General features: G+C 46.0%; 8 protein-coding genes across 14 annotated transcripts; 2 read left to right on the forward strand and 6 right to left on the reverse strand.

Moving 5' to 3' along the window:
• Window positions 1-2: 2 nt before the first annotated feature.
• LOC136194416 (cilia- and flagella-associated protein 221-like) lies at window positions 3-4,043 on the reverse strand. The gene is made up of 25 exons (XM_065983523.1): window positions 3,921-4,043; window positions 3,762-3,862; window positions 3,619-3,705; window positions 3,459-3,554; window positions 3,298-3,398; window positions 3,148-3,251; window positions 3,015-3,097; window positions 2,890-2,963; window positions 2,698-2,839; window positions 2,540-2,651; window positions 2,434-2,489; window positions 2,308-2,372; window positions 2,173-2,260; window positions 2,026-2,115; window positions 1,870-1,968; window positions 1,719-1,812; window positions 1,545-1,669; window positions 1,403-1,486; window positions 1,247-1,354; window positions 1,050-1,190; window positions 844-993; window positions 543-733; window positions 396-491; window positions 281-349; window positions 3-235 (listed from the first exon to the last, which is right to left on the reverse strand). Exons 1-25 carry the CDS (start codon window positions 3,997-3,999, stop codon window positions 94-96), a joined length of 2,577 nt encoding a protein of 858 aa, XP_065839595.1. The 5' UTR covers window positions 4,000-4,043; the 3' UTR covers window positions 3-93.
• LOC136194407 (golgin subfamily A member 4-like) lies at window positions 4,041-10,718 on the reverse strand. 2 transcript variants are annotated; one of them, XM_065983507.1, is made up of 22 exons: window positions 10,599-10,718; window positions 10,333-10,545; window positions 10,124-10,270; window positions 9,946-10,050; window positions 9,792-9,890; window positions 9,664-9,729; window positions 9,569-9,613; window positions 9,425-9,511; window positions 9,338-9,373; window positions 8,662-9,291; window positions 8,380-8,613; window positions 8,047-8,331; window positions 7,016-7,996; window positions 6,412-6,960; window positions 4,931-6,346; window positions 4,832-4,878; window positions 4,648-4,774; window positions 4,509-4,599; window positions 4,423-4,463; window positions 4,326-4,373; window positions 4,188-4,271; window positions 4,041-4,127 (listed from the first exon to the last, which is right to left on the reverse strand). In XM_065983507.1, exons 1-22 carry the CDS (start codon window positions 10,692-10,694, stop codon window positions 4,116-4,118), a joined length of 5,439 nt encoding a protein of 1,812 aa, XP_065839579.1. In that variant the 5' UTR covers window positions 10,695-10,718; the 3' UTR covers window positions 4,041-4,115. The 2 variants fall into 2 exon arrangements, with proteins under 2 accessions (XP_065839579.1, XP_065839580.1); XM_065983508.1 differs by having other exon boundaries at window positions 7,016-7,983; window positions 8,037-8,331.
• Window positions 10,719-10,853: 135 nt separating this feature from the next.
• LOC136194461 (ADP-ribosylation factor 2) lies at window positions 10,854-11,996 on the reverse strand. The gene is made up of 5 exons (XM_065983586.1): window positions 11,920-11,996; window positions 11,674-11,844; window positions 11,502-11,612; window positions 11,313-11,437; window positions 10,854-11,206 (listed from the first exon to the last, which is right to left on the reverse strand). Exons 2-5 carry the CDS (start codon window positions 11,819-11,821, stop codon window positions 11,042-11,044), a joined length of 549 nt encoding a protein of 182 aa, XP_065839658.1. The 5' UTR covers window positions 11,822-11,844; window positions 11,920-11,996; the 3' UTR covers window positions 10,854-11,041.
• An 8-nt stretch (window positions 11,997-12,004) lies between these two features.
• LOC136194462 (transmembrane protein 205-like) lies at window positions 12,005-12,704 on the forward strand. The gene is made up of 2 exons (XM_065983587.1): window positions 12,005-12,144; window positions 12,195-12,704. Exons 1-2 carry the CDS (start codon window positions 12,063-12,065, stop codon window positions 12,632-12,634), a joined length of 522 nt encoding a protein of 173 aa, XP_065839659.1. The 5' UTR covers window positions 12,005-12,062; the 3' UTR covers window positions 12,635-12,704.
• On the reverse strand, window positions 12,523-17,609 carry LOC136194419 (mitogen-activated protein kinase kinase kinase 20-like). 5 transcript variants are annotated; one of them, XM_065983530.1, is made up of 22 exons: window positions 17,356-17,609; window positions 17,212-17,289; window positions 16,331-17,163; window positions 16,002-16,278; window positions 15,860-15,947; window positions 15,637-15,735; window positions 15,500-15,565; window positions 15,315-15,427; window positions 15,193-15,246; window positions 15,044-15,130; window positions 14,857-14,986; window positions 14,750-14,801; window positions 14,522-14,600; window positions 14,364-14,465; window positions 14,246-14,276; window positions 14,128-14,191; window positions 13,999-14,071; window positions 13,873-13,941; window positions 13,658-13,819; window positions 13,552-13,608; window positions 13,418-13,495; window positions 12,523-13,365 (listed from the first exon to the last, which is right to left on the reverse strand). In XM_065983530.1, the coding sequence occupies exons 3-22, from the start codon at window positions 16,417-16,419 to the stop codon at window positions 12,652-12,654; spliced, it is 2,484 nt and encodes an 827-aa protein (XP_065839602.1). In that variant the 5' UTR covers window positions 16,420-17,163; window positions 17,212-17,289; window positions 17,356-17,609; the 3' UTR covers window positions 12,523-12,651. The 5 variants fall into 5 exon arrangements, with proteins under 5 accessions (XP_065839602.1, XP_065839599.1, XP_065839600.1 ...); XM_065983527.1 differs by having other exon boundaries at window positions 16,331-17,129; window positions 17,183-17,289; XM_065983528.1 differs by having other exon boundaries at window positions 16,331-16,726; window positions 16,783-17,129; window positions 17,183-17,609.
• On the forward strand, window positions 16,634-19,575 carry LOC136194440 (caspase-3-like). Its single transcript, XM_065983561.1, has 3 exons — window positions 16,634-17,024; window positions 17,265-17,606; window positions 17,667-19,575. Exon 3 carries the CDS (start codon window positions 18,183-18,185, stop codon window positions 19,470-19,472), a length of 1,290 nt encoding a protein of 429 aa, XP_065839633.1. The 5' UTR covers window positions 16,634-17,024; window positions 17,265-17,606; window positions 17,667-18,182; the 3' UTR covers window positions 19,473-19,575.
• On the reverse strand, window positions 19,446-22,093 carry LOC136194433 (serine/threonine-protein kinase OSR1-like). Of its 2 annotated transcripts, XM_065983554.1 has the most exons (14): window positions 22,002-22,093; window positions 21,837-21,949; window positions 21,675-21,783; window positions 21,421-21,618; window positions 21,157-21,365; window positions 20,948-21,084; window positions 20,749-20,800; window positions 20,634-20,699; window positions 20,463-20,570; window positions 20,136-20,404; window positions 19,906-19,958; window positions 19,782-19,850; window positions 19,665-19,723; window positions 19,446-19,620 (listed from the first exon to the last, which is right to left on the reverse strand). In XM_065983554.1, the coding sequence occupies exons 1-14, from the start codon at window positions 22,060-22,062 to the stop codon at window positions 19,540-19,542; spliced, it is 1,584 nt and encodes a 527-aa protein (XP_065839626.1). In that variant the 5' UTR covers window positions 22,063-22,093; the 3' UTR covers window positions 19,446-19,539. The 2 variants fall into 2 exon arrangements, 1 of the variants encoding a protein (XP_065839626.1); XR_010671638.1 differs by lacking the exon at window positions 19,906-19,958 and having other exon boundaries at window positions 19,599-19,620.
• Window positions 22,094-22,113: 20 nt separating this feature from the next.
• Window positions 22,114-25,054, reverse strand: LOC136194429 (ATP-binding cassette sub-family F member 2-like). The gene is made up of 11 exons (XM_065983550.1): window positions 24,727-25,054; window positions 23,785-24,241; window positions 23,628-23,730; window positions 23,472-23,567; window positions 23,242-23,361; window positions 23,093-23,182; window positions 22,925-23,035; window positions 22,812-22,874; window positions 22,622-22,750; window positions 22,346-22,549; window positions 22,114-22,291 (listed from the first exon to the last, which is right to left on the reverse strand). The coding sequence occupies exons 1-11, from the start codon at window positions 25,043-25,045 to the stop codon at window positions 22,169-22,171; spliced, it is 1,815 nt and encodes a 604-aa protein (XP_065839622.1). The 5' UTR covers window positions 25,046-25,054; the 3' UTR covers window positions 22,114-22,168.
• Window positions 25,055-25,065: the final 11 nt, after the last annotated feature.

Genomic DNA, 25,065 nt, shown 5'->3' on the forward strand with positions numbered 1-25,065 from the left:
TATGAATAGGCGGTCCCCGTATTGGAAACTGACGTAAACCCGAGCGCGCGTAGAGTATACAGAAGTATACATGTACTGTACAATTAAAAAATCTTACTGTCCACTCGTCCTGATTTTATTCGTATCGACATTAATCAACGAAGCTTCCAAAGAAGCCATTCTGTGCTTGAGACGAACTCCCAGCCTATTATCACGACCGCGAAGGAATCCTGCCATTTGTTCCCTTCGAAATTCTCTAGAAGAAAGAGTCAAAACGTTACTAGCAACACAAAAGTCTTACCTTGGGATAAAACCGTGAGACGAAAACGAGCCAGTGACACTGGGCATTTTCTCATCAGCAAAACCCTCACTACAATAAAAATTAATAAATAGTTAATTAATACACACTCAACTACCTGGGTGGAGGAAGAACGTCTTCGGGTTGTTTCGGTATAAAGTAATCATCCTTCATATTTTCAAAAGTTAGACGTCGAAAACCGTCTTGAAAATCCCTAGATAATAATATGATATACGCAATTCAACGTCGACTATTGTCTGCTTACTCTCCCGGGTTTGGAGCGTCGTCTTCCGGTAGATTTCCGTGCGGTTTGGGAGTTTCAGCAGGCAATAAATCGTCGTTGAACGGATCGCTCAACCGAGGCAGCCAGACCGACGAGAAGTAGGGCTGCGTGTTGGCGGCGACCAACGAGGAACTCGGAAACAATTTCCAATGCATGAACCCAGAAATAACATCCTAAGTACAAAAAATGATCCTAACGTTTTTATGGGGGCCTCTACTATATGCACGTGGAAGAGGACTCTATGCTATTAAGGTTGCAAAGGGCCCCGGTTCGTTCTTCCTACCTGTTTGTCTAGTTTTGCTCTCGTTTGACACGCAGCCTCTTCTCTGACTGTCCTAAGGGGATACCAATTTTGCGGACTCAAAACGTAGTCGTCATCCACTTCTGAATAGGGTAGCGGCTGCAAGAAACGCTGTACACCCGGCATGGGGCTCTATGAGATAAATTGCTAAATGCTGATTCTTTTTTTGGGTTAAAAGTTGCACTCACGAAAATGTGCAGGGGAGGCGCTAGGGACTTTTCCGTCAAACTCATATCCGGTACGTAATCGGTAAAAGGTATTTCGTCATAGGTGTCTTTAGATTCTCGATCGTCTTTGTCTTCGTTTAATTTCAAGTGAAATAGTTCGTCCTTGGGGAGAGAGGGATGCGAGACCCCCCAACTATTGCGTGTATAGAGTCTCTTACGAGGGATTCCTCGCGCAGTTCTTTTTCCAAGAACGGATTTGTATAGTCAACAGATAAATCGAGAAGGGAATCCTCCCCATAGCCGCAAAGCAAATACTCAATAGGATTCTAAAAGAAAGAACTCAAACAAAACCCTCTATGTGCAGAGAGACTCACAGTAGTACTATACAAAGTGACGCATTGAGACGCTTTCACTTGACTATAGGGCGCTATTTCAACCAATTTATGCGACTCAGGAGCCTTTTTTAAAAAAGACGAAGAATATTTCTTTATATATTTAGGTGGACGTCTTACTGACCAACTCGTCGACGACATGCGGATCTCTGTACTCAGGAAACGCGAACGGAACGACTCTGGTGACGTCGAAGAGAGAAGCCACGTGCTTGCGATCGATTTCCCGTTCTTCTTCGATAGCCAATTCAACTGGGTTGGTTATTCGAATTAGAAAAGAATAGAATAGCGAGTCTCTTACGTCGGGTTTTGAACGCGAAGTTTCCCTTTTTCCACTCCTCCATGAAATCGGCTAAGTAGGAGAGACGCTTTTGAGCTCGTCCACGAACAATAACCTATAAATAATAATAATAATAATAATAATACTGTGATGGCAATTGTTCCTTTCTTGCCTTTCTAGCAGCCTGAACAAATTGATCTAAGGCTCGTTGACGTCGTTGCCAGGGGTCATTTAGATACGACGAATCGAATGAAGGACGATGAGTAGGAGTCTAAAGATTGCTTCTATATAGGTAAACAAGGCTCCCCCCTTGGATCTATTATTATACCTCCTTCGCTTTTCGTCTTGTTCTGTCTTTGAATAGAATGGTTTTTTCTCTATTCGCATCTATTGACGGAAGCGGTTGTCTCAATTTTATCTAAAGCGTTCCAGCGTCGAAAACGTTCTCAAACCCTTTTCTAAATTGATTTTTTACTTGATATATTTTATTTGCTTCTGTTCTTTCTTCTAGAATTTTTTCGCGGTCTTCTGCTGTCATAGAATCTTCTCCTAAACGCGTCATCCTGCGCAAGAAAAATGAATGACCAATGAGAATTGATTTTTGACAGACCATTTCAGTTGATTCATTTTCTCGTATTCGACAGTCTTCCGCACCAACTGATCAAAAACAGCTTCCTAATAATAATAATAATAAACAAACGTGCCAAATTGAATATTTGAATTTATAAAAAACGACCTTCATTTGTCTCGAATTCAATTCACTCGTCGATTCACTTCCACTCAACGTCACAACTACAAAGTCACCCAATAGAAATTAAATACTTCTCTTTATATATATGTACCTGATTTCAATTCAGCTGCTTTCAATTTTCCCGGCTTCTGATTCAATACGTGAGCGACGGCCGCGTGATTGTCTAATCTCTCAGGAAACCGAACTCCACTAACAACGACTCCCTACTAAATACATAGTAATTAATTAATTAATAAGAATTATTCTCACCTTTGAACGCTTCACTTGGACTTGAGTTGTCGTCGTCGCCGCCCGACTCGCTCTCTTCTGTCTCACTCTACCCAATGGGGTTACGGAGCGAGGATCAAGGAATTCCTGTTGCAACTTGGATTCTCTTCTGACTGTTAGTTCTCTATAAAATCAAGTCAATGCTATATGTATATATCAAAGTAGACAAATGACTTTTTCAAGCCTGGAGCTGAGCTTCCGGTGACGGTACAGCGAAGTGGAGTCACGTTGAACTGGGAGACGTCCAACTGAAAGAACAAATACTTATTAGAGAATTCGCTTATATCCGTATCTCTTACTTGAAGAATGCTGATTGCTGTAGAGAACGTCGTTGGAGAAAAGGCGACTGTAATTCTCGTTGAACCATTGGCTGGAATAATGCCTATATTGATTAATTAGCTGGCGTTTTTTGGGAGGAGGAGAAGGTGGCACCTGTCATTGGGGAGACTGAGACGGCAGGATGTCTCTTCACAGCGCTGATTTCAAATTCGAATTCCACCGGAATGGGCGAAGACAAGACGAAGTTCTTACGTCTCCTACAATAAATAAATAAATAAATAATTTAATTACTCCAACACTCACGTCGTTCCGACAGGGGTAGAAGGAAACGTCACTTTTCGAGGAAATTGAGAAAAATCCATAGTCGGATAAGCATAGATTGGAATCAACAGATTCTCGTCCCCCTTTTTTTTGGAGACACGTAATTTTAGAAAGAGAATTCAATATTGAAATTTTTAATTAACCTGGCAATGAATTCTAATGTTGTCCTCGTAAAATCTATGCTCGCTACCATGGAAACCAACGGCGACATCGAAGCTAAGTCCGGGAACGAGACTTCCCTAATCAAAAAAAAAAAGAAATTCTACTGTACACAACGAATTAATTATTCGTTGCTTAGGTAACCTTTGATTTGTAAACTGTACTGAATTCTTTCGTCGTTGGAGGGATGAGATGAACTCTCTGACATTCGCTCGACACGTTTTTGATTCTCTAAAGGAGCGTGTTTCGTTTTTTGAGGGAGGGCCCCCTTCCCGCGCGGCGCTTACGAGTATTCGAGTGCACGTTTCGTTTTTTCGAAAGCCAGCGAAGTGAATCGTTGCCGGTTCGGCTTGAACGAGAGAGTTTCGGCCGATTTGTGTGAATATTTCTGCGAAATTAGCCGTTGGGGATCGTTTTCGAACGCGATTGCTGCCGAATCGACTCACTCGTTTCTGCCAAGTGATCTGGAACGGGAGAAAACGAAGGAGGAGCCACTAAAGGACTCAAACTCGGTTGTACAGCCATTGTCCGCCTCGTTGCCTTGGTTTCGAGCACGCGCAGTGGAATCAGTGAGAAACGTCAATAATAATACTGTAGATTTTTCCCTCGTATGTACAAAATAGTGCATCTTTCAAGGGAGTTCAGAACCAACCCTAAAAATAAGAAGAAATATTCAGGAAAAGCGAAATAGCAGCTGACTATTGAAAAATCACCAATTTCTCGGAGGTGCTAGTGAAAATTTTCTCTGCCTGATCGTCCGAATATCGACACACAGCCACCAAGACTTTAACCAGATTCTTTAGAATCAGTTACTTTAGAAATTCTCGCTAGTGCACATCAAAACGACTCACCTTTTTGTCTCGGCCCATAAGGAACTCAAAAAGAACGTTTCTCAGATACTAAAAGCCCCACTGGATAACGCTAAAAAATCCACATTGCCCCACGCACCTCTAACTCCTGCTCAGGAAGACCCTTCCCTGAATCTCGACCTAGATTGAACTCTAGTACGAATAGCAACACAAAAATGCTCCTACTTTCTTCTAAAGACTCAAACAGCTCCTCCTTTTCCTTCTCGAGCTTCTCTATTTGCTTATTCAGCTCCTTCGTGGTTTGGTCCAACGTTTTCTATAGACGCTCCAATAATAAATTTTATAAAAATCATCGTCGCAATACCTCCAAGTGATTGGCTCGATGCTTCGCATCCTTTTCCTTCTGCTCATGCAAATGCAACGTTTTTCTATACTCGGTGACGTTTTTCTCCATAGCAGACACCTCCGATTTCTTAGCCTCCAACTCGGCACTAGAAAAATCAAGCCCAGATTATTATTATTATTATTATAAGATATATGTATCTTACTTCAGTGCCATTACTTCAACTCGAGCCCTCTCAGTCAGCTCCAACTCCTGTACACAACACCATTCGCGTCTTATGCGCTCTAGAGTCGGCCCTTCTTACCCCCTCGGCTTCTCGCTCCTTTAGTTTATTCGTCAGCGTTTCTATTTCTCTCGCGTGTTTCTCTTTGACGACGTCGGCGTCTCTCACGCTCGTTTCCAGTTCCTTTTTCAATTCCTTCAATCGTTTTTCTCGAGTCTGAATTTTCTTTTTCAGTTCCGCCACCTGAGCTTCGTTGTCGCTCATTTTCGCCTCCAATTCGTTCACTCGATCGTCTCTCTTTTCGTTCGTTTCTCTGTTTCGATTCTCGAGCTCATCGCGGAGAGCATCTCTATCGCTCGCGAGATCGTTCATTGATTTCTCCTTTTCCTGCAACTCGTTGTTTAATTTCGACATTCTTTCGTCTCTTTCGTGAAGGTTTTTGGTCAGATCGCTTGCATTGGCCTCGAGTTCATTCGTCCGCTTGTCCTTATCTTCGATTTCTCCTCTCAACTGAAGCACCAATTCGCTGAGACCCTTGGCCCCGTCTTCGCGTCTCTCAATCTCCCCATTCAACGCGTCGATCTTAGCGGCGAATTCTTCCAAACGTACGTCCTTTTCCCTAAGCGTCGCATTCAGTTCAGTCTCCTGTCTTTTCAGCCCGTCCACCGTAGTCTCAAGTTCAACTATAGCCTTCCCTTTCGTCTCGAGCTCCTCGCCTAATCGCCGCTCTTCTTCGTTGAGGATTTTCTTGCTTTCCTCGCGCTCTCTACTCAGCTCATCTACCGTCTTCTGCAATTCATTCAGCCTCTTTTCCTTCTCCTTGATATCAGCATCTCTACTAGCTATCTCCCCTCTCAACCGTTCTACTTCGTTGAGAATTTTCTCCTTTTCCTCGCGCTCCCTACTCAGTTCATCGACCGCCTTCTTTTTCTCGTCAATCTCAGCATCTCTACTAGCTATCTCCCCTCTCAACTCGTTGAAAATTTTCTCCTTTTCCTCAAGTTCCCTACTCAGCTCATCTACCGTCTTCTGCAATTCATTTAGCCTCTTTTCCTTCTCCTCGATCTCAGCATCCCTACTAGCTATCTCCCCTCTCAATCGTTCCACTTCGTTGAGAAGTTTCTCCTTTTCCTCTACCGTCTTCTGCAATTCGTTTAGCCTCTTTTCCTTCTCCTCAATCTCAGCATCTCTACTAGCTACCTCCCCTCTCAATCGTTCCACTTCGTCTTTTGACTCCGTTTCCTTCTTCGCCTTATCTCCCTCGTAGTGCTTCTTCATCGTCGCCAATTTCGCCTCCGCTTTTTTCCTCACGTCGCCCGCTTTCTCTCGCCATCCCTTACCCTCCGCTTCCACCTCGTCAAGCCGACGCTTCAATTGAGCACATTCCTCGACCAACGCCTGTCGTCCCTCATCGGCCTTCTCCTTTTCAGCCAGAGCCTCAGCTACCTGTTCCTGCGCCTCAATTTCGACATCCTGAAGTCTTTTAGCATGCAGCTCCTAAAAAAAAAATATATATATAGTTATTTAATTAATAAGCCCATGGACTTTGATACTTCACGTACCTGCATTTGTTCCAGTTCCTGTCCTTTCTCCATAGCAACCATCGCCGACGCTTCGTGCTTGGCTTCCATTTCAGCCAACCGAGTCTCGACTTCCTTCACCCGTTCGTCCGCCTCAATTCCGGCGCTCTCCAAATCCTTTCTCAATCCGGCGATCTTCGCCTCCGCTTTCTTCTTCAACTCGGCCAACTTACCCTCCGCCGTCTCCAAAGCGCGACGCAATTCGCTCACTTCGACGCCCTTACGCTCCAACTCGCCGGACAACTCCGCCTGCGTCTCGACGACCAAACCGCGCGTCGCCTCCAATTTCTTCACGAGTTCAACTCTCACGTCGTCCAATTCGCCGATTCGCTGTCGAGCCGCCGTCAAATCGCGTTCCAAGGCTTCGGCGTCCGAGCGCGCCGCCTCGGATCGTTCGACGTCGACGAGCCGATTTTCCAGCGTTTTTAACTCGGTTTGAACTTTTTCTTTGACGGCTATCTCGATCGCTAGACTCTTTTCCGCGTCGACGGCCTGCTGTTTCAAACGAGAGAATTCGTTTTCGAATCTTTTCTATATAGACACAATAGGCTATTTTATTTATTTATTTATTTATTTATTTATTTACCTGTAATTCGACGAGACCGACGTTCTTTTCCGTTCTCAATTTTTCCATTTCTTCGTTTAATTCGTTTTCTCGACGTCTCGATTCGCCTTCCGCTTCGCTGAATTTTTTCTGCAGACCGGCGATTTTCGTTTCCGCTCGTTTTTTCAGCTCGGTCATCTTGTCGCGATGCTGTTGTCCGTATTCGCTCGCCATTTTCTCGACAATCGACTTCTTTTCCATTTCCAGCGCTTCGATTTGATTCTGATGCTCCTCTTCGCGTTCGCGTTCGCGTTCGGCTCGCACGCTCGCTTCCGTCAACGCCGCTTCTAATTGCGCTCCTTTCGACGTCACGTCCGCTTCGATTTGACGCAATTTCTCGACGAGTTTTTTTGATTCTTCGCCCTTGAGTGTTAGAGCGGATTCGAGTTTTTCTTTCTCTTCTAATGAACGTCTTAATTCGTCTGACGTCGTTTCGTTTTCTTTCGTCAGATTTTCGACCGTTTTTTCCAATTTTTGAATTTCTGTTTCTTTCGTTTCCAGGGCGCTTGATATTCTCGTCATTTCGTCGACTCTTTTCTCTAATTTCTCCGCGTCTTCGTTCTTCGTTTCTAAAGCCGCTCGAAGTTCCGCTATCGATTTGTCTTTTTCCTCGACGATTTTCACGATTTCCTCCTTCTCGCTGTCGCTTCCCTTCATCATGTCGACAATCGTTTTCTCCTTCTCCGCTAATCCGAGTCGCAACTGCTCCAATTCGACTGCGACGTCCTTCGCTTCGTCGCTCTTTTTCTCCAATACATTTTTCATCGTTTCGATTTCTCGCTTTGAGTTCGTTTCTCGCGTCTCCAGCTCCCCCTTCAATCGCTCCAGCTCAACGTCTTTTAATTCTACCTCATTTCGCGTCGTTTCGACGTCGTTTTGCAAAGCCGCAAGTCGGTCGCTCAGTCGTTTCGCTTCCTCCTCTTTATCGGCCGCCAATCGAACCATTTCTTCTAATTCACCTTCCTATAAATACATATAAATAAATAAATAAATAAATCGTTACCTTGGTTTACCGCTGATTTTCTTTGCCCGTCCACTTCGTCGCGTATCTGTCCAATTTTCGTTTCCATGTCGCTGATTTCGGCTTCTCTTTGCTTCAATTCTTCTCTGAGTTGCTCCAGCTCGGTGTCTTTTTGTCTAACGGCGTCGTTCAATTTCCCGACGTTTTCTTCGTTTGAATTGACTTCCGTCTTCAAGTTGGCCAACGCTTCGGTTAATCTCTTCGCTTCCTCGTCCTTTTCAGCTGCAAGGCGTTCGCTTTCTTGATGAGCTTGTCTCCACTGAATCACTTCATCTTCCTAAGCATACATATATATGTATATATCTATTTCTCCTGTTTTTTCTACCGTTGATTTCTTATGTCCGTCGACTTCATTACGCATCGTTTCTATCCTCTCCTCCAAGCCGTTTACCTCGTTCGTCTTAATCTTTAACTCGTCTCGAAGTTGCTCCAATTCGACGTCTTTTCCCCGAGAAATTTCTTCAGCGGCTTCAACGTCTTTCTTCAAAACAGCCACCTCCTCGCCGAGCTTCTTCGCTTCGCCGTCCATTTCAGCTCTCAAGAGCAAAACATCCTTTTCCTATTAAAACACTCATCATACACAGTAGGATATTAGGATATTTATTACCTTTGATTCTTTCTCCCCTTCCACTTCGTCTCTCATGATCCGAACCTTCTCCTTCATGGCACTCAATTCCGCATCCATGTCCTCCTTTTCGACTAAAACCCGCTCCAATAAACGCTCCTTCTCGCCTATATTCTCCCGAAACGACTTCTCCAATTCGGCCAACGCCATTTCCTTACTCTTCTTCATCTCGCTGAACGTTATCTCCTTATCCTTGACAACCGAATCGAGTTCCGCTTTCAAAATCCCCATCTCTCGACCGAACGTCGCCTCCTTCTCCTTCAGCATTTCCTCGACTTTCGTCTTCATTTTCTCGGCGGCAATTTTTCGCTGTTTTTTCATTTCGACGACGATTGCGTTCTTTTCCGCTTCCTTTTCGCGTTTCAACGCGTCGAGCGTCTCCTCGCGTTCGACGCGCAATCGTTCCATGAGATCTTCGCGTTCTTTTTCTTGGGACGTGATCGTCGATTTTAATTTCTGCTCCAGTTTTTCGGCGTCTTGCAATTTCGTTTCGAGATCTTTTAGAGCGTTTTCTTTTTCCGTTGTGAGCATTTCGACGAGTTCTGCTTTGCTTTTTCTTAATTGTTCGATTTCCGTGGAGAAATCGGATTTTATTTTGGAAATTTCTGACGACTAAAATCGAATTAGAAAATACGAATTCTAAATTAAATTAACTTGCCTTGCTACTGTCTTCAAGCCCAGCTTTAAGCTTAGACTAGAATTAAAATTATTTATAATAAATATTATTGATTTTTTTTGCTTTTACGTTTTCCTCTTGGAGTCGTTCTACCTCTTCTTTTCTCTGCTTCATTGCGTCCTTCGCTCGCGCTAAAACCCCTTCCAGCTTCTGCACCTAAGTATTTTTGTCTATATAGACAAAAGAAATCAGGTCACGGCTTTAGGACTATACTCTCTCTTGCAGCGCCTTAGTCTTCTCCTTGTCCAGCTTATCAGTCTTTAAAATAAAACGTTATATAAACGTATGATGTTATCTAATAAGTTTACCTGATCAGAATTCTCAATGTGGCTTTTATCTTCTTCAGAAGTCGACGACGTCTTTAGAAGCTGAACCTAAATTTAGGAAAATCGGAACAAAAACTACTCCATATAAAATGAACATATTGTTATTTTACCTGTGTTTGTAGTGCCGTGATGGTGTGCTCTTTCTCCTCTAGATTCATTCTCAGCGTTTCTTCCATGTGAGCCTTGGCCTGCTGGTCCAATTGCTGAGCCTAACCCACCACCAAACTTTAATTAATTATTAATTAATTTTTTTTAAGAGCGCACCTCTTTCAATTCGGATATTCTTCTCAATGATTTGTCCTGACTCTGTTGCAGCGTTAGTTCCAATTTCTCCTTCTCCTTCTGCAACGACTTGTACGACTCCATCAACTAAAGAAAAAATAAATAAATAAATAAATAAAGATAGATAGATAGATAGATAGATAGATAGATAGACATATACCTCGCTAAATCTTCCCTTGTAACGGTACACCTGTTTGGCCTGCTTGATGGAAAAGCCAAGCAATTCGTCAGGACTCATCGTATCCAAATGACTCAAATCCAAATCCTCGGCGTCGCTAGAAGAAGTCTCGTTCGCTTTACCTGGAGACTAAATAGAAAAAAATACAGAGAACTTGAAGGGGGAAAAAAAACCGATTTTTTCTCGCGTACCCCTGTTGCCGTTTCTATTACTTTTCTCTTCAATTTTCCTAACATACTTCCTAATTGCCACGACTGGCTGTCTCCTCCTCCTCCTTTTCCCGTTTGAACTTTTCTCGCCCCATCCGGGCTGTTATTCTCCGTCGTCTCTTCCGCTTGTTTTTTGCCTTCTTTTGCGACGGCGACGTAATGTCCAGGCGCGTCGCTCGTCGAATTCGGGGCGGTCTAAATGCAGGGCTTCGGCGTTCCGCGATAGCAGGTGGCGAAGTGACACGTACGGTTGTCCCGTCGGAAGCGGCGTCGTCGTGTGCGCTTTCGGACTCTTTCGCGTCCTCTTTTGGGTCCTTGAGCTTGCTTTTGAGTCCTCTAAACATTCGCTACATAAAAAGTACGCCGATCCCGGATGTGAAACGACGTCCCCGGATAGTACATGTTCATGACATAAGCACCCAAAATTTATTAGCCAATGACACTGATCAACGAACTAATAAAGACACTATCTAAGACATTAAAGCAGTAAAGTACACAAAGAGTGATTGTGATAGGTATCTTACTAAACTGAAATCATATCAATTGCACACACCATTCAGCCAAGTAAGTAACAAGGCAAGTAGACACGTAAAAAACAAAAAAAGAACAAACATCAATTTCTAGCACATCATTCCCCCATCCCACCCCAGAGTGCAAACAAAGAGACAATTTTTTGTGTGACTTGAATCTTCTACTTCTTCCTGTGTTTCAGCTGAGCCGAAAGCCAATCGAGACCCTCATAAAGACCATCACCACTCGTTGCACACGTGGCCTGAATGTACCACATTCGATTGCGGTACGAATGAAGACCTAGCTTTTCAGTCACTTCAGCCGCATTCATTGCATTTGGCAAGTCCTATAATAAAGAGAGAAGAAATCAAGATAGTTGCTTAACGCGCGCTAAAACGCGAAGAAACGACCTCAAAATCGCGGACTGATGCGAAAAGGAGAGGGGATCTTACCTGCTTGTTCGCGAATACCAAAAGAACGGCGTCTCGCAATTCGTCTTCTTGTAGCATACGAGCGAGCTCTTCTCGCGCTTCGTTCGCTCGCTCTCGATCGTTACTGTCCACAACGAATATCAATCCTACGTAAATAGACGCCCGATGGTCGTAAAAAAAGAAGAAGGGGTCCCCTTTGAGGAAACCAACCTTGAGTATTCTGAAAGTAGTGCCTCCACAGCGGTCTAATCTTATCTTGACCACCGACGTCCCACACAGTAAAGCTAATGTTTTTATACTCTACCGTTTCGACGTTGAAACCTGCGCGAAAGCGACGCCGATCGTACGGGAACGCGCGAGGGAACGTCCTTTCTTCTCTTACCGATAGTCGGAATCGTCGTCACGATTTCGCCCAGTTTCAGTTTGTATAGAATGGTCGTTTTCCCGGCGGCGTCGAGTCCGACCATGAGAATGCGCATCTCTTGTTTGCTGAAAAGGGCGGAAAAGAGTTTTGCGAATGCGCTGCCCATTTTTCAGTCGATTGACAAGGTCTCTACGGCGAAAGACGAGATATGAGGATTGACGGCGGCTAGCGTAATATCGGCCAACGTGGCCAAGTCCAACTCACATGTGCCACGTCGTAAGGTCGAAGCAAAGGGAGGAGGGCAATTATGGAAGGCGACGTTGATTGGACGTTCGTCGTGACGTAATGGTTCGCGAGACCCGGTTGCTACGCGCACGCTAGATCCGTTAGCAGACCGTGAAAACGCGATGGAATTTTACCTCAATTGCGGTCATATAGTCTTTCATTCTTTCTGGTTTGGCGCTCAGACGTGGCTTCTTGGATTTCAAGGTTCGAAGACGTATTATAAGCCCTCTATGTACTAAGAACCGGCATCGTAGGCTTTCTTCTTCGATCGACGGTCACTCGTCAGGAGTTCGGCTTCATTCAAAGTCGAATATTCCGCGCTTTTTTTCGCGTTGGCACGATCGCGTCCACCGCGTCGCTCGCCTGCTTCGCTCTCGCGCACCACCCCGTCGAAGTGACGTCAGAAAAAATCCAGCTAGCGTGCTTGTCCGTTTCTCTAGCAACAACGGCTTTAAACTTCGCGTGGGTCAATCCGACCGTTACAAACTACATGGTCGAACGTCTTTCCATTGAAAAAAGTGCCGGTGTAGTCGATCGAGTTCTAACAGCCGATCTAGAACCCCTCAAAGATGACAAAAAGTATCAGGAAGTGTCAAAGCGCTTTCGACGCTATCACGGCGTCTCCGTTCTTCTTCTACTCTCATCCGTTGCGTGCATGTTCGTTCACGGGTGCATTATAGCTACGAAAATATAAACCCCATACAAAAATAACTATTTTCGTTGATTTGGCGTGCTGGAGCTTCGATTAAAATTTTCCGATTTGATTCGCGCCTGCGCGTGCCCGTAACTTCTGCTTTTCTCCGTCGTTTGCTTCTTTCGTCCTCCTTTGTGCACTTGATTCCATCCTCTTGCAGTCGTAGAGGCCACTGTCGCCATTTCTTTACCCGTAGCGGCGCTGCGCGTTCTTCGCACCGGACCGCTCGCGTCATTGGTTCTACCCGATATCCCGGATGTACTATGCCTATGCGCGCCGCCGCGCACTTTCGCCTCTATGCCCCACGCCGCGTCGCTGCTTCCGCGACGCTCGTGCGAATCCCTACGACTAGGCCATTTCTGAACTTGCGATTGACTCTCGCCGGCGTATAAGCCGACTCCGAGCGCGGCGCTGGTGTCGCCGCGCTGCCACGCCCCTCCGACGCTAGACACGTGCACTTTCGGCGTGCCCGTTTTCAGCACGTGACTATACGAAAACGTCGTATCCGGAAGTTTCGCATCCGCGGCGACGATCGCCGAAGAGGGGCCGCTACCGCTATTTACGGATCCGTAATCGCAGCTGCTATCGCCGAGTTGGAAACTCGACGTCGGCAAAGCGTGGGCGTGACTTTTCAGCTGCAGTTGCGCCGTTTTCTCGATCGTTAACGGAATTTCCGTGCCTAGCTCGGCGTCGTAGACCATTCGCATACTTCTCGGCTTCTTAACGAAATTCTAAGAGCAATCGTAGCGAAATCGTTTACGGATACAAATCTCTAGATCTCACCTCGAACGTTATAACGCATTCGACTTCAACTAATCGACCTCTCTTGCCCACGCGCCACTTTCCCATACAAAACGGTGCCTAATAGAAACGAGACTCCCCCCCAATGACCCCAGCCGCTTCCAATCCCACCCCACCTGACTGACAACAACGATATCAATAGGAACCGCTTTAGAAAAGATAAAGGCGACCTCCTACACAGCGATAAGCATAGATGCATAAAACACGAACCGATTAGCATACTTTTACGAGACTCAGAGCGTTGTCGTTGTCGTCGTCGTCGCCGTCATCGTCGTCCAACTCGAGATACATTTTATATTTGATATCGGATCCCGTGCCTCGTCGACAGTGCATTCCCATAGCGAACGTAGCCGTAATCGACTGCAACGTAGCCGGAGAAACTTCCTGCGATACGCGGCCGCATTTAGGGTCTCGTTACGTAAAGAAAAGATGCTTACTAGCTGAGTGACTAACGGTGGAAAATTCCGCATTCTTTCGTTGCGTCTACGCAGCTTGTCTATCTCGTCCTAATGCTATTGATATACAGATGCCGCAATCTCCCCCCCTGGGGCCCCTTCCCCTACCGTAAGCTCGACTCTATGCCCCACGGAAAGGATTCCCATCTCCTGCAAGCCGCCGTCGGTCAGCATAAGAATTCTATAGAGAATATTTATTTCTCCCCCCCCCCTGGGTTGTCCACCCACTAATTATACCTCTTCCCGTTTATATTATTATCCATAAAAATTTGCGCATACATAGCCAAATCGCGGCCATAGCCTTGGGGGAAAAGAGAAACGTCGTTTTTCGTATGGGTACGTATGCTGTACTGACCGGAAACTCCGAGACTTCGAATCCACGCGTACTACGTGAAAAAAAAGGGGGGGGGGGGGGGGGGGGGGGGGGGCGAGTTACGGTTAATGAAGCCCGCAGGGGGGGAGGGAAACTATACCACGTCCTTTTCCGACCACGCTGTCACGTCGTGGTTCTCGGGCGTTTTTATTTGGGCTAAACTCTCGAGTTCTCGTTCTCGTTCGGACAACTTAAGTTCTCTCTTGGAAAGAACCGCACGATTATACGCGCGGCGACGAACTAAACTATGCCGCCGACCTTAAGAAGTTGATTCTCACGCAAGTTGAGATCATTCTCAAGGCGTTTTAACCGACTCAAAGTCGTCTCAATTTCCTCCCTAATAATAATAGAAAGACTCGCTACTATTCTCTGAAAGAATGCCACCTATCCAAACGTGGGGGAAGTCAAATAAGAAAAGGAAACGTACGAAAGAACGAGACCCCAGACCCATTTCGGATAAGTGACATTCGATCTATTTACGCCTACATCCACGTGGCTTTGCTATGAAGAAACGATTCGGTTGCATTGGACAGGGTGTCTAAGAGAGTCGAATTCCCAATTTCGATCTCTTCTCTCTTCTTATCGTCGCTTACCGTCTCGCGCCATCGCCTGAAGCTCGTCCAACACTTGCCTCAGGTCGGGTCTCTCCTTCGGCTCCTTCTTCCAACACCACGTCATCAGTTTGGAAAAGCAAGGCGGACACGAACTGGGCACGGTTAAACGCTAGGGGGGAAAGGGAGAAAACTCTCACGCATCTAAAGAAAAAAGCGAGAAACGTGCCTCGTTCTTTGCGACAACGAGCCAGGCAACTTGAACGCCTTCCAACCCCTTAAAGGGAACCTCGCGCGTGAGCAATTCCCACAAGAGCTAAAACCCAAAGACTCTTACTAAGGCAAACAAACGGTTTTTTTTTTCTTCTTCTATGATACCACGCCATAGGAAAAGACGTCGCACTTTTCCGAGACGGGATTCTGTTGTATGATCTATAAGGAGGGAGAGGGGGTTTCTAAGAGATCAAAGAGGTGCCCCGCGCGCCGCCAGACCGACGGACCTCTGGCGCCATCCACGGAAACGTGCCGGCGAGGGACATCCTCGTCGTATTGGCCAAAACGCGCGAGCAGCCGAAATCGCACAATTTCACCGTCATGTCTTCGGCAATGACGACTAGCCAATCAGGGCATCCCCAAAAACACAAATAAGGGATGTGGACTCTTAGGGAGGGGAGGGCGGATATACCATTTTTGGACTTGAGGTCTCTGTGTATGACTTTGATTGGCGCCTCATTATGCAAGTAGTTGACGCCTTTAAAGACGGTCAACCCAATAAGGAATTGAAAAGGAAAAGAAACGAGGGCGGGGTCCGCGATTTCTCACCTAGGGCAATTTCTCGAGCCCACGCAAGAATCTGGCCAAAAGCGAGATTCAGCGAGTGCTTGTGCAGATAATTATACAGGGATCCCTTCGACGCATATTCTACGTAGAGAAAGAGAGAATCTATAGGGGACCCCCCTCTCTCTCTCCAATTGAATTTCTAATTATCTGACTATCTAGCATCTATATCTGTCAGTTCCCCGTGCTCCTAATAGAATCTCCTCACCGGTGACGAGACAGAAGTTGGGTGCACGCGTCACGGCACAATAGAACTGAATTATGTTTCTGTGGCTCAACATGCTTAGGACTTGCAGCTAGACGCGCCAGATTCGACTCGCGTTGATTCGTTTGAGCTCTAATTAGCTCACTTCGTTCTCGTCCACCGCGAGGAGTTTCTTTACGGCGACGATTCGTTCGCGACTTTTCCAGAACGCCTTGTAGACGGAGCCGTACGCGCCGCCGCCGGCGTGTTCGTGGAATTCGAGGTCTTCTATGTCGATTTCCATGGGGTCGTGGGCGCTGGCGCGGCCGGGTAGGGCTGCGCGGCGCGGTTTTCGATTTGGGTTCCTAATGAGGGGGCCCCTCCCTCGGTCCCGGATTCTCGTGATTCGTTTATTGTTATCTTCCCGCCAAAAGTCGTTAACACTAAGGGAATATTCGCGTCAATTGCGTTTTTGGTCAATTCAAAGAAACAGACCGCGACGACCGTCCGGAGTCGTCGGACACGTTTCTTTTGAAAGCGAGACGAAATTTCAACGAAAAATCAAACCCCTCCCTCTGCGACATTAAAAACAATTCCCGTAAAGACTCAATAGCCCATTGGGAAACGATTGGCCTTCTCTTTCATTGTTTGTTTACTCGCCCCTAGGCTTCTTCATGGGGATCCTATGGGAGGGGAGGCGGGTGACGATGCAATAATAATTATCTATGCTGCCGCGCTTTTGCATGCTGTCAATTCCGTATTGAATTTATTCATTGCCGTCTGGAAGTAGTCGCCACGTCGCCTAGCCCGTGCGCGACCCGCCGCAGCTCCTCAGAGACGGACGCCATAGTCGACCATCTGGTGCAGTACGTCCCAGGGTAGTGCTTCGCTCTGTGCATGCATAAATAGAGCGAAAAGCGGAAGCGTTGGCCATTCGGACTACCAACCAAAGGCGAGTACGTCTACGCTGCATCGTCCGCATTCCACTCCCCGTCATCTATCCGGATAGAAGCGCTGTTCGTGCAACCGAAGCCCCTTTCCTCGTCGAATCAACTCGCCGCTAAACTTGTTTCAACGCCAACTTCGACGAAGAATTCGCCACTGATGCCGTTACACGTGCATTCCGCTTTGACTTCGTACGCAATCATCATCAGCGTTATCACGACCATCCTGACATCGTCAACAGAAGGTAGGAAGACGATTCGCTGTAGATCGAGCGAGCATGCAGTGGCGCGGTCCCTTTGACTGCGCGACGGTGGGCTCTTGAGGAGCACGCCAAAGTAGCGTTTAAGATCTAAATAGTGTACAAAGTCTCGCGGGCAGAAAGGCTAGAAGACATTTGATTACTTCTAAGTGGGCGAATAATGAATCCTAACCCGGAGGCACGATCAGGTCATTTCGTATTTCATTTCCTTTCCTTCGATCTTAGGTCTTCAGTGTGCCTGCGAGCCGTTCTGCAATGACGGGGTCGAGTCGTCGTGCAACGTCACAGACGACGGCTGGTGTTTCGCCGCACTTACCCACAATCCCCGACACGAGCAAGGAATCGTCACGCGTCGATGTCTTTCCGCGGAGAAGTCGGTCGCTTGCAGCAATTTGACTCGGCTCGAAATTCCGACTGACGACGACGAGGACGAACGTCCCGTCATCGTCTGTTGCCGTACGGACATGTGTAACAACTTAGAGTTGAGCTTTCCCGGTGGTGGAAGTGGTATGGATGTAAATGCAACTGTCGCTAGCGGCGAGAACGAGGCCACAGAACCGTCACCAGGTTAGTGACATCATTTCTATTTTGCATATGATGTAATGACTTCATCGGATGCCTACGCAGAAAATGAAACGAATTCGCAGTCGTTTCTTGCGAAACTGCTACTGCAAATTCACAAAAAGCACGGGGAGGAATCGACAGCGACGACGGCTCAAGCTGTCGCTTCCCATCGCCCCCACGATCATCCGGCAAAGATTCTCACACCTTCTCCCCCGTCGTCTTTCCCTGCCGCAGCCGCTCCCGGAGAATTCACGAGAAAAATAAAGGCAAAGTTCCGGAAAAACAGACGTCATCATCATCATCGTCATGACCACCACAATAACAAATAGTACACAGTATGGACTACTACCGTCTGAAGAAATGTTTGAAACGTATATTACTAATTGTCGGTCATATTCGACGTGACGACAGGAAGCATGAACGCGTGAAACCCGTCCGATTTTTGTCAGATGAAAGATAAATACAGTTGACTTTGCACCGTGCACTTTCGCTTTCTGATCGCTTACAGCGTGACGTTTCGAAAGAGGGAAATACATAAATACGTGACTCGGACGCGTACGAGTAGATCTCGGAGCAGAAATGACAGAGAAAGCGGGCAGAGGTAAATGGATCGCAAAAGGAGGCGTTAGACGGAGTGCAACGGCACAGGGGCCGTTTCTTCAAGTAGCGGCCACTCCTCCCGGCCTTCGAGTCTCGGTTGAAGACAAGCACGTTGACGCTCTCAAGGCTTGCATTCACAAAAGGGAAACATCACAAAAGATCGGTTCCAAGCTCATGGGGTTCACTGAATCGCAATTGGACGACATACTGCCCACACAAGCAACAGAAAGCGAAACGTTCGCACAGATGGTGAAAGTCTGGAAGAGAAGGCAGCCAGGAGCGACTGTCCAACAACTCGTAACGGCGATGGAAAGCGCGCCAAATATTTCACATGGACGAGCGGAGAAGGCACTAAGAGACGCGGGTCTGTGGCCGACCGAACAAGGACACTGCCAAAAAGCGAGAAGCGCGTGTGGAGGAAGAGAAGAGTTCGTAAAGCAAAGGAGCCAGAGAGAAGAGTACGTGAGGCAACGGAGTCTGAGCCCTCCAGCTGCAGTGGCACCGTCTCCACTGCAGAGGAGCGCTTCCAGTCCACCGCCTAAAGCAGCTCAAGCAGCCCAAGGCCATAGCCTCAGTTTGCACTACCCTTTGCCATCGGATAAGCGCGGAAAAGTACTAATTTTAAATATTAAAAAATCCGAAATGTCGTCCGTCGAATTGAAAGGATATGACGACGACGTGGAAAAGTTGTCCAAATTGTTTGAAGAATTGAAATTTCGATGTACGAAACGTTCTGGCTTAGTAGCGCAAAAAATATTGAACGAAATGGAAAGTTATTGCCGAGAAAGACACGAATGCGCCGTTGTTTTCGTGCTAGGTCACGGAGAAAACGGAAGAATCTTCGGAAGCGACGGACATCCGGTAAAAATTGAGAAATTATTGACATTCTATGAGAACGCCGAAACTCTGCGCAACAAGCCAAAACTCCTATTTATTCAAGCGTGCGCTGGCAATCAAGAAGAAGATCGCGGCGTTGTAGCCCAATCTGCCGGTGGACACGTGACAACGAGAGAGCCAATTACCGCTGACATCTGCTTGGCGCAATCAAGCTGCCCTAACTATCGGTCATACGCTTACGATGACCACTCAGTGTACGTGAAATACATCGTAGAAGTCGTCCGGAAGCATCACAAGGAGGAAGATTTCGTCAGTATGATGACAATTGTTCACGATCGCGTTGCAGCGCACCCGATCAACAACGGACATAAAATTGTGGCGCAGATGCCGCGAATCACGTCGACGTTGAGAAAAAAGATATTTTTTAAGTAGGAGACCCCTCCCCCTTGCCACCGGACTATTTCCGGGATTGTAGAAAATAGACTTTTAATCTCTCACCTCATGTTATGGTTATTTGAGCATATCCAACGAGATTCTTTTCGTCTTTTCCATCGAAAGGGGCCCCGGTCGAAGTTCCCGCCTATAGAACGCGTCACGTGAGTTTCGAAGAAGAAACAAACGTACCAATTCGAACGTCACGCGCCCGCTCGCCTTTCCAACGGCAATTTCAATCGCGCTCCTAACTGATAAATACGGGAACCCGCATGAGCATAACGAAAAAACGCTATTTATCTAAGTAACCTGATTCGAAATTCACTTTGTGAATGAGACCAGCGGCGACTAATTCCTGTGCAACCCCGCTAGCCGTATCTACAGGGAAAAAGACTCCCAATAACCAAGAACAAAAAAACCGAAACGCGACTACCTTTTCCATATACAAACGGAAATTTAATATCTTTTAATTTACCCTCGGCATTTCTAAGAAGAGAAAAAGAATCGCGCCCTATCTCGAACCACACCTACCTATAGGCGATTTAATTAGAAAATTACTCACAGGGTTCATGAGTAATTTTACTAAAAATAATTCCACAGAAAATTATTCACAGGGTCCATGAGTAATTCTAGAAATAATTCCACAGAAAATTAATCAAATACCTTATTTTTAACGCGAATTGCTTGGATCCCTCTTTGCCTTTGTCCTTGTCTTTCAACGCTTTTTCTTTCTCCTCGAGCGCGGCCCTTTCCTGTTGCAATTCAACGCGCTGTTTGCTGAGCTCTTCCTCCTGTTTCTGAAGCTTTCGCTTCTTCTCCTCCAATTCCTCAAGCTCCGCCGTTTCCTCCGCCGATTTCGAATCGAGACTAAGTTCCTTTAGGTCCGGAACGTGAAGCACGATCGGCTGTTGCTTGGAAACGACGCGAACCGACTAAAAAGAAAGTCGACGGTTAAAATTTCGTTTTTTTCTTCTTCTTCTCTTTTTTGACATTTGATTTTTTGGGCTCCTCCTCTTCTCCGCACTCGTCGTCGGACCACTCCCAGCCGCCGTCTTCCGTTCGGTGCAATTTGCCGCTACTTCCGGGCACTCGTTTCACCTTTAATTCATTAAAAAAAGAAGAGTCCACGTCACGCGCGCGTTTCCTTTCTCGCTTTTTTACTTTTTGCTGGACTCTCAGAGTGCCGGACATGCGAGAGAATAAACGATTCATTAAAAATTCTTTTCCCTAGTGCAACGTTACGTGGCGAATTGACTATTTCTTCTACTCTCCGTACTTTCGCCTTTTTCTTAATGAAATCGTGTTTGAGCAATTCCGTCGCGGTTGGTCTTGGAAAAATAATATTTTGAAATTATAAACGTTTGGAGGTAAGGCAAAATTCAATTATAAGGATTTGGAGGTTGGGCAAAATCAATTATTTATACATTTTGGGCTCATTTTTTTCTAAAGTTGAAAAAATTCTATTTATTTTTCACCTGTCTTGGGGACGCTTTTGCAGACACGCTTCGATGAATTTTCGAAGGGATTTCGAATACTTTTTATAGTCGTCGTGAAAGAGATCGCCGCATAGCTCCAAAGTGGGCGGATCGTTCTCAAGAGTCAGCATAAGAGCCTAAATAATAATAATAATAATAATAATAATAATAATAAATAAATACGTATGCTTTTCTTTTTAGAGGCTCACTTTCATTGGAGGAAATTTCGCGTAGGGAGCCCATCCCGTGGCGAGTTCTAGAGTCAAGATGCCGATGCTCCAAATGTCGGCCTTGTTGTCGTAGCCAATTTCTTGATCCATGACCTCCGGCGCCATCCAACATGGCGTCCCAACGAAAGTCTTTCGCTGCCTTTTTCTGGCATTGCCACCCTCGAAGAACCAAGAACTCACACCAAAATCTAGATAAATAAATAAATAAATAAATAATTTTAATTAATTAATTAATTAATTAACCTGCGACGCGAACTCGGCCGTCTTTTGACATCAATATGTTTCCCGCTTTTATGTCGCGATGAATTTGATGATTTCGATGGAGATAATCGATTCCTTTCAGAGTCTCCTCCAACGTCGTCGCTATGACGCCCTCCTCCAAGCAGCCTCCCTTCGCCTTGACGCGATCTCGTATGTCTTTGACGATGTCCAATAGGGAACCTTTGCGTGGGCGTGGTCATCTTTTTATTACGTACGCGATTCTTTTCTGTTTTTACCTCCGTCCATGAGTTCCATGATGATCCAGAGCTCTTCGTTGACTAGGAAGGCCGTGTAGAATGAGGCGACGTTCTCGTGACGGCACTGGCTCATTAGTTGGATCTCTTTCTAAACGAAGATCGCGTGGCTTTCCGAAATTCGTCGTCTTTTGACGTTCTGACCGATATTTCTTCGATGCTTACGCCAACTTTGTCTAGATCGATTCGCTTGATGGCGCATTTCTCCTTGCGCGGCTTGCAAACGGCTGATTGGACTACCGAAGTAGCGCCGAATCCTAATGAGGGCCCCCGATTTAATTTACTCGTCCTGATGCTTCGAACCGATACCTATGACTTCGGTTAGGTCGTAGTCGCTTCTCGAGCACGGCCATTGGGACGAAGAAGCCATCAGAGAACGAAGTTTCAACGCACTGCGTATATCTGCGTAGACGCGGTAACGCAACGTTTACGCACGATAATAGAAACGCAAATATTTATCTGAAGTCGGAAAAAACCTAGACTTTCTTCTTCTTCTGCTTTCTCAGCACTTTTCGTCTGAGTTTCTCTTTGTACGACAATATGTCTCCTTTCCACGGATTCACGCCCTGCTTTTCACACACCCAAATTTCCTGAGCAACCTAAAAAATAAATAAATTAATTAATTAATTAGCTAGATTTTTTGGCACGTGTACCTGACTAATTAGTCTGAAATCGTGACTGACTAGAACGACCCCGCCTTCAAACTGATTAATAGCGGCCGCAAGACTATCAATAGTCTCAATATCAAGATGATTCGTGGGTTCATCCAATAGGAGGATATGAGGAGTATTCCAAGCTAGCCAGGCAAACACGACACGCGATCTCTGCCCATCTGAGAGATTCTTCATAGGACACATCTGGAGAAAAAAACGTACGGGAATACTTAGTATAAGAAAAGGTCCAAATAATCAATAACTAAATATCTTTACCTGTTGTTTTCCTGTTAGTCCAAAGCGACCGACTGCTTTTCTCATTTGCTCTATTTCCGACACTGCCGGAAAGCATTTCATCAGATGATCGACGGCCGACAGATCAAGATCAAGCGTATCGTGCAAATGCTTTAAAATACAACGTATAAAAAATTAATAGAACTACTTCACTTTTAATTAATATCCACACCTGATGGAACCTCTTTATTCTCAAATGACCGTTTCGTCTAACAATCCCCTCCGTCGGAATCAACTAAACACCGCTCTGATTCTGAATATCACGCTAAAGATCCTAGACCTTACTTCTCCGTCTATCAGCTTCAGTAAAGTCGATTTTCCCGCCCCATTCGCTCCAACTAGAGCAACTCTCGAATCCAAATCCAAACCGAAATCAAGCTTATTATAAATCAACGGCTAAAAGTACGAAAAATCTCACAAACACCAGACCCCTAATCCAGTAGCAAATCCCACCTTATCAGCCCCATAACGAAAAGACACGTCTTGCACCATTATGACAGGTGGAGGAATAGGACCGCAGTCCGGAAAGGAAAACTCCAACGTCTTATTAGACAACAAAACGTCTTAATCTAACACGCATGTATTTATTTTATATTTTATACCTTGTCATCAATAACTTTCTCCGCTAAACCCCCGTCTACCATCTTCGCAAGCACTTTCTCTTTAGACTGCGCTTGTCTAGCCAACTTGGCGTGACCGTGACCAAATCGCGCTATGTAATCCTAAGGAAAATAGTCTTAGGATGGATGGGGGGTCTTTGTCTGTGTATTTATTAAGTCTTGTACATAGGAACGGACACTCTACGATTGGAAGTCTCTATTAATGATCTTGCCTTCATGTGCGCTATCTGGTCTTGCTCCCATTTGTATCTCTTCATCTGATGCTCCTCTAGTTCTATACGCGTTTTCACAAAGGCGTCATAATTACCCTGAAAAGAAAAAAAAAACCGTAGAATTCTTTTTCATTATTATTATATGTTTGAGTTCACCGAGTAAGATTTCAATTTTTTCTGATGAAAATGCAAGACGTTCGTGCAGACGTTATTGAGAAAATCCTGTGAATGAGACACAAGAAGCAAGATCCTCCTGTACCTATATCCAAACACAAATCAATTACGCGCGCCAATTTCTATAGTCTCCTCTCACTTTTTCAAAGCGTCTTCCAGCCACACGCACGCCTCCAAATCCAAATGATTCGTCGGCTCGTCCAACAGCAACAAACTCGGCCCGACGAACAGACACTTCGCAAGCGCAATCCTCATTCTCCATCCACCCGAAAAATCCCGCGCTTTCATCTCCTGCATCTCTTTCGTAAACCCGAGCCCGTGCAAGATTTCTCCGGCTCGCATTTCGGCCGTCGACGACTCCAGTTCCTCGAGTCGTTCGTAGATTCCCATGAGACGTTCGCTCGCCGCTTCGGAGTCGTTGTGAGCCAGCTCGGACGCTTCCTCCTCCAAGCGATTGCGCTCCGCGTCGACTTCGAGAACGCATTGGATTGGAGTCTTGTCGCTTGCCTCTACTTCGCTTGTCAGGTGGAATATGTCCACGTGACTGGGTATGGGAAGTTCGCGGGCGCCCAGCGCAGAGAGAAGAGATGATTTGCCTATATATAAAAAAAAGACGTCACTATGACTCTTTATGTGCATATAAACGGATTCCTGTATTTTTTAGTGGACGGTGCTAAGGGTGTTATTTATCTACTCTATAACCTATACAGTAGAACCCCGATTATCCGAACCCCTTGGGGCAGCGGGGGGTTCAGATAATCGAAACGTTCAGATAATCGAAATAGGAGATTTTTACACAAAACGGGTGAAATTTTAGGTTTTAAATAGCTTAGGTTTGAAAAAATAGAGCGACTGTGCGCTGAATGCCGTTGTGGCGGTTATTTAAGCTGGTAACACAAAGTTTTTTCTGTCGGCACGCCCAATTTCGGTCATGTGACTTAGAAATTCGGGGTTCGGATAATCGGGGTTCTACTGTACCTAGTTCTTAGTATATCTATGCTAAAATGAGAGAGTCACAAGTTACGAACGTACATTACATTGTATCTTCAAAAGGGTTATTGGTGTCTCTACTCTTACTTACCACATCCGTTTAGGCCCACGAGGCCATATCGACGCCCCCAGTTTAGTTCGAGTTTCGTGTCCGTTAGGAGATCGAGACCGTGAAACGTCAAACTAAAACTCTCGAAGTGAACGTCTCGTGACGACGGATGAGACGTGAGAACGCCTGTGCACGTTCTCGTCGAGATTTTCATTGCGGCGAGCGAACTTGCCACCGAATCGCCGTTGCCGTCCTTTTTCGGTCCTTTTTCTGGCATCGTTTTGTCATTTCGCTTCGCGACGGCCGCCTTGCGGGCTTCTTTCTTCTTCGCAGCGCGTTGTTTCGCTGCGTCCGACGGCATGACGAGCACGAGAGAGAGAG

This window comes from Oscarella lobularis, chromosome 13 (genome assembly GCF_947507565.1).
Source record: "Oscarella lobularis chromosome 13, ooOscLobu1.1, whole genome shotgun sequence".
Lineage (NCBI taxonomy): Eukaryota > Metazoa > Porifera > Homoscleromorpha > Homosclerophorida > Oscarellidae > Oscarella > Oscarella lobularis.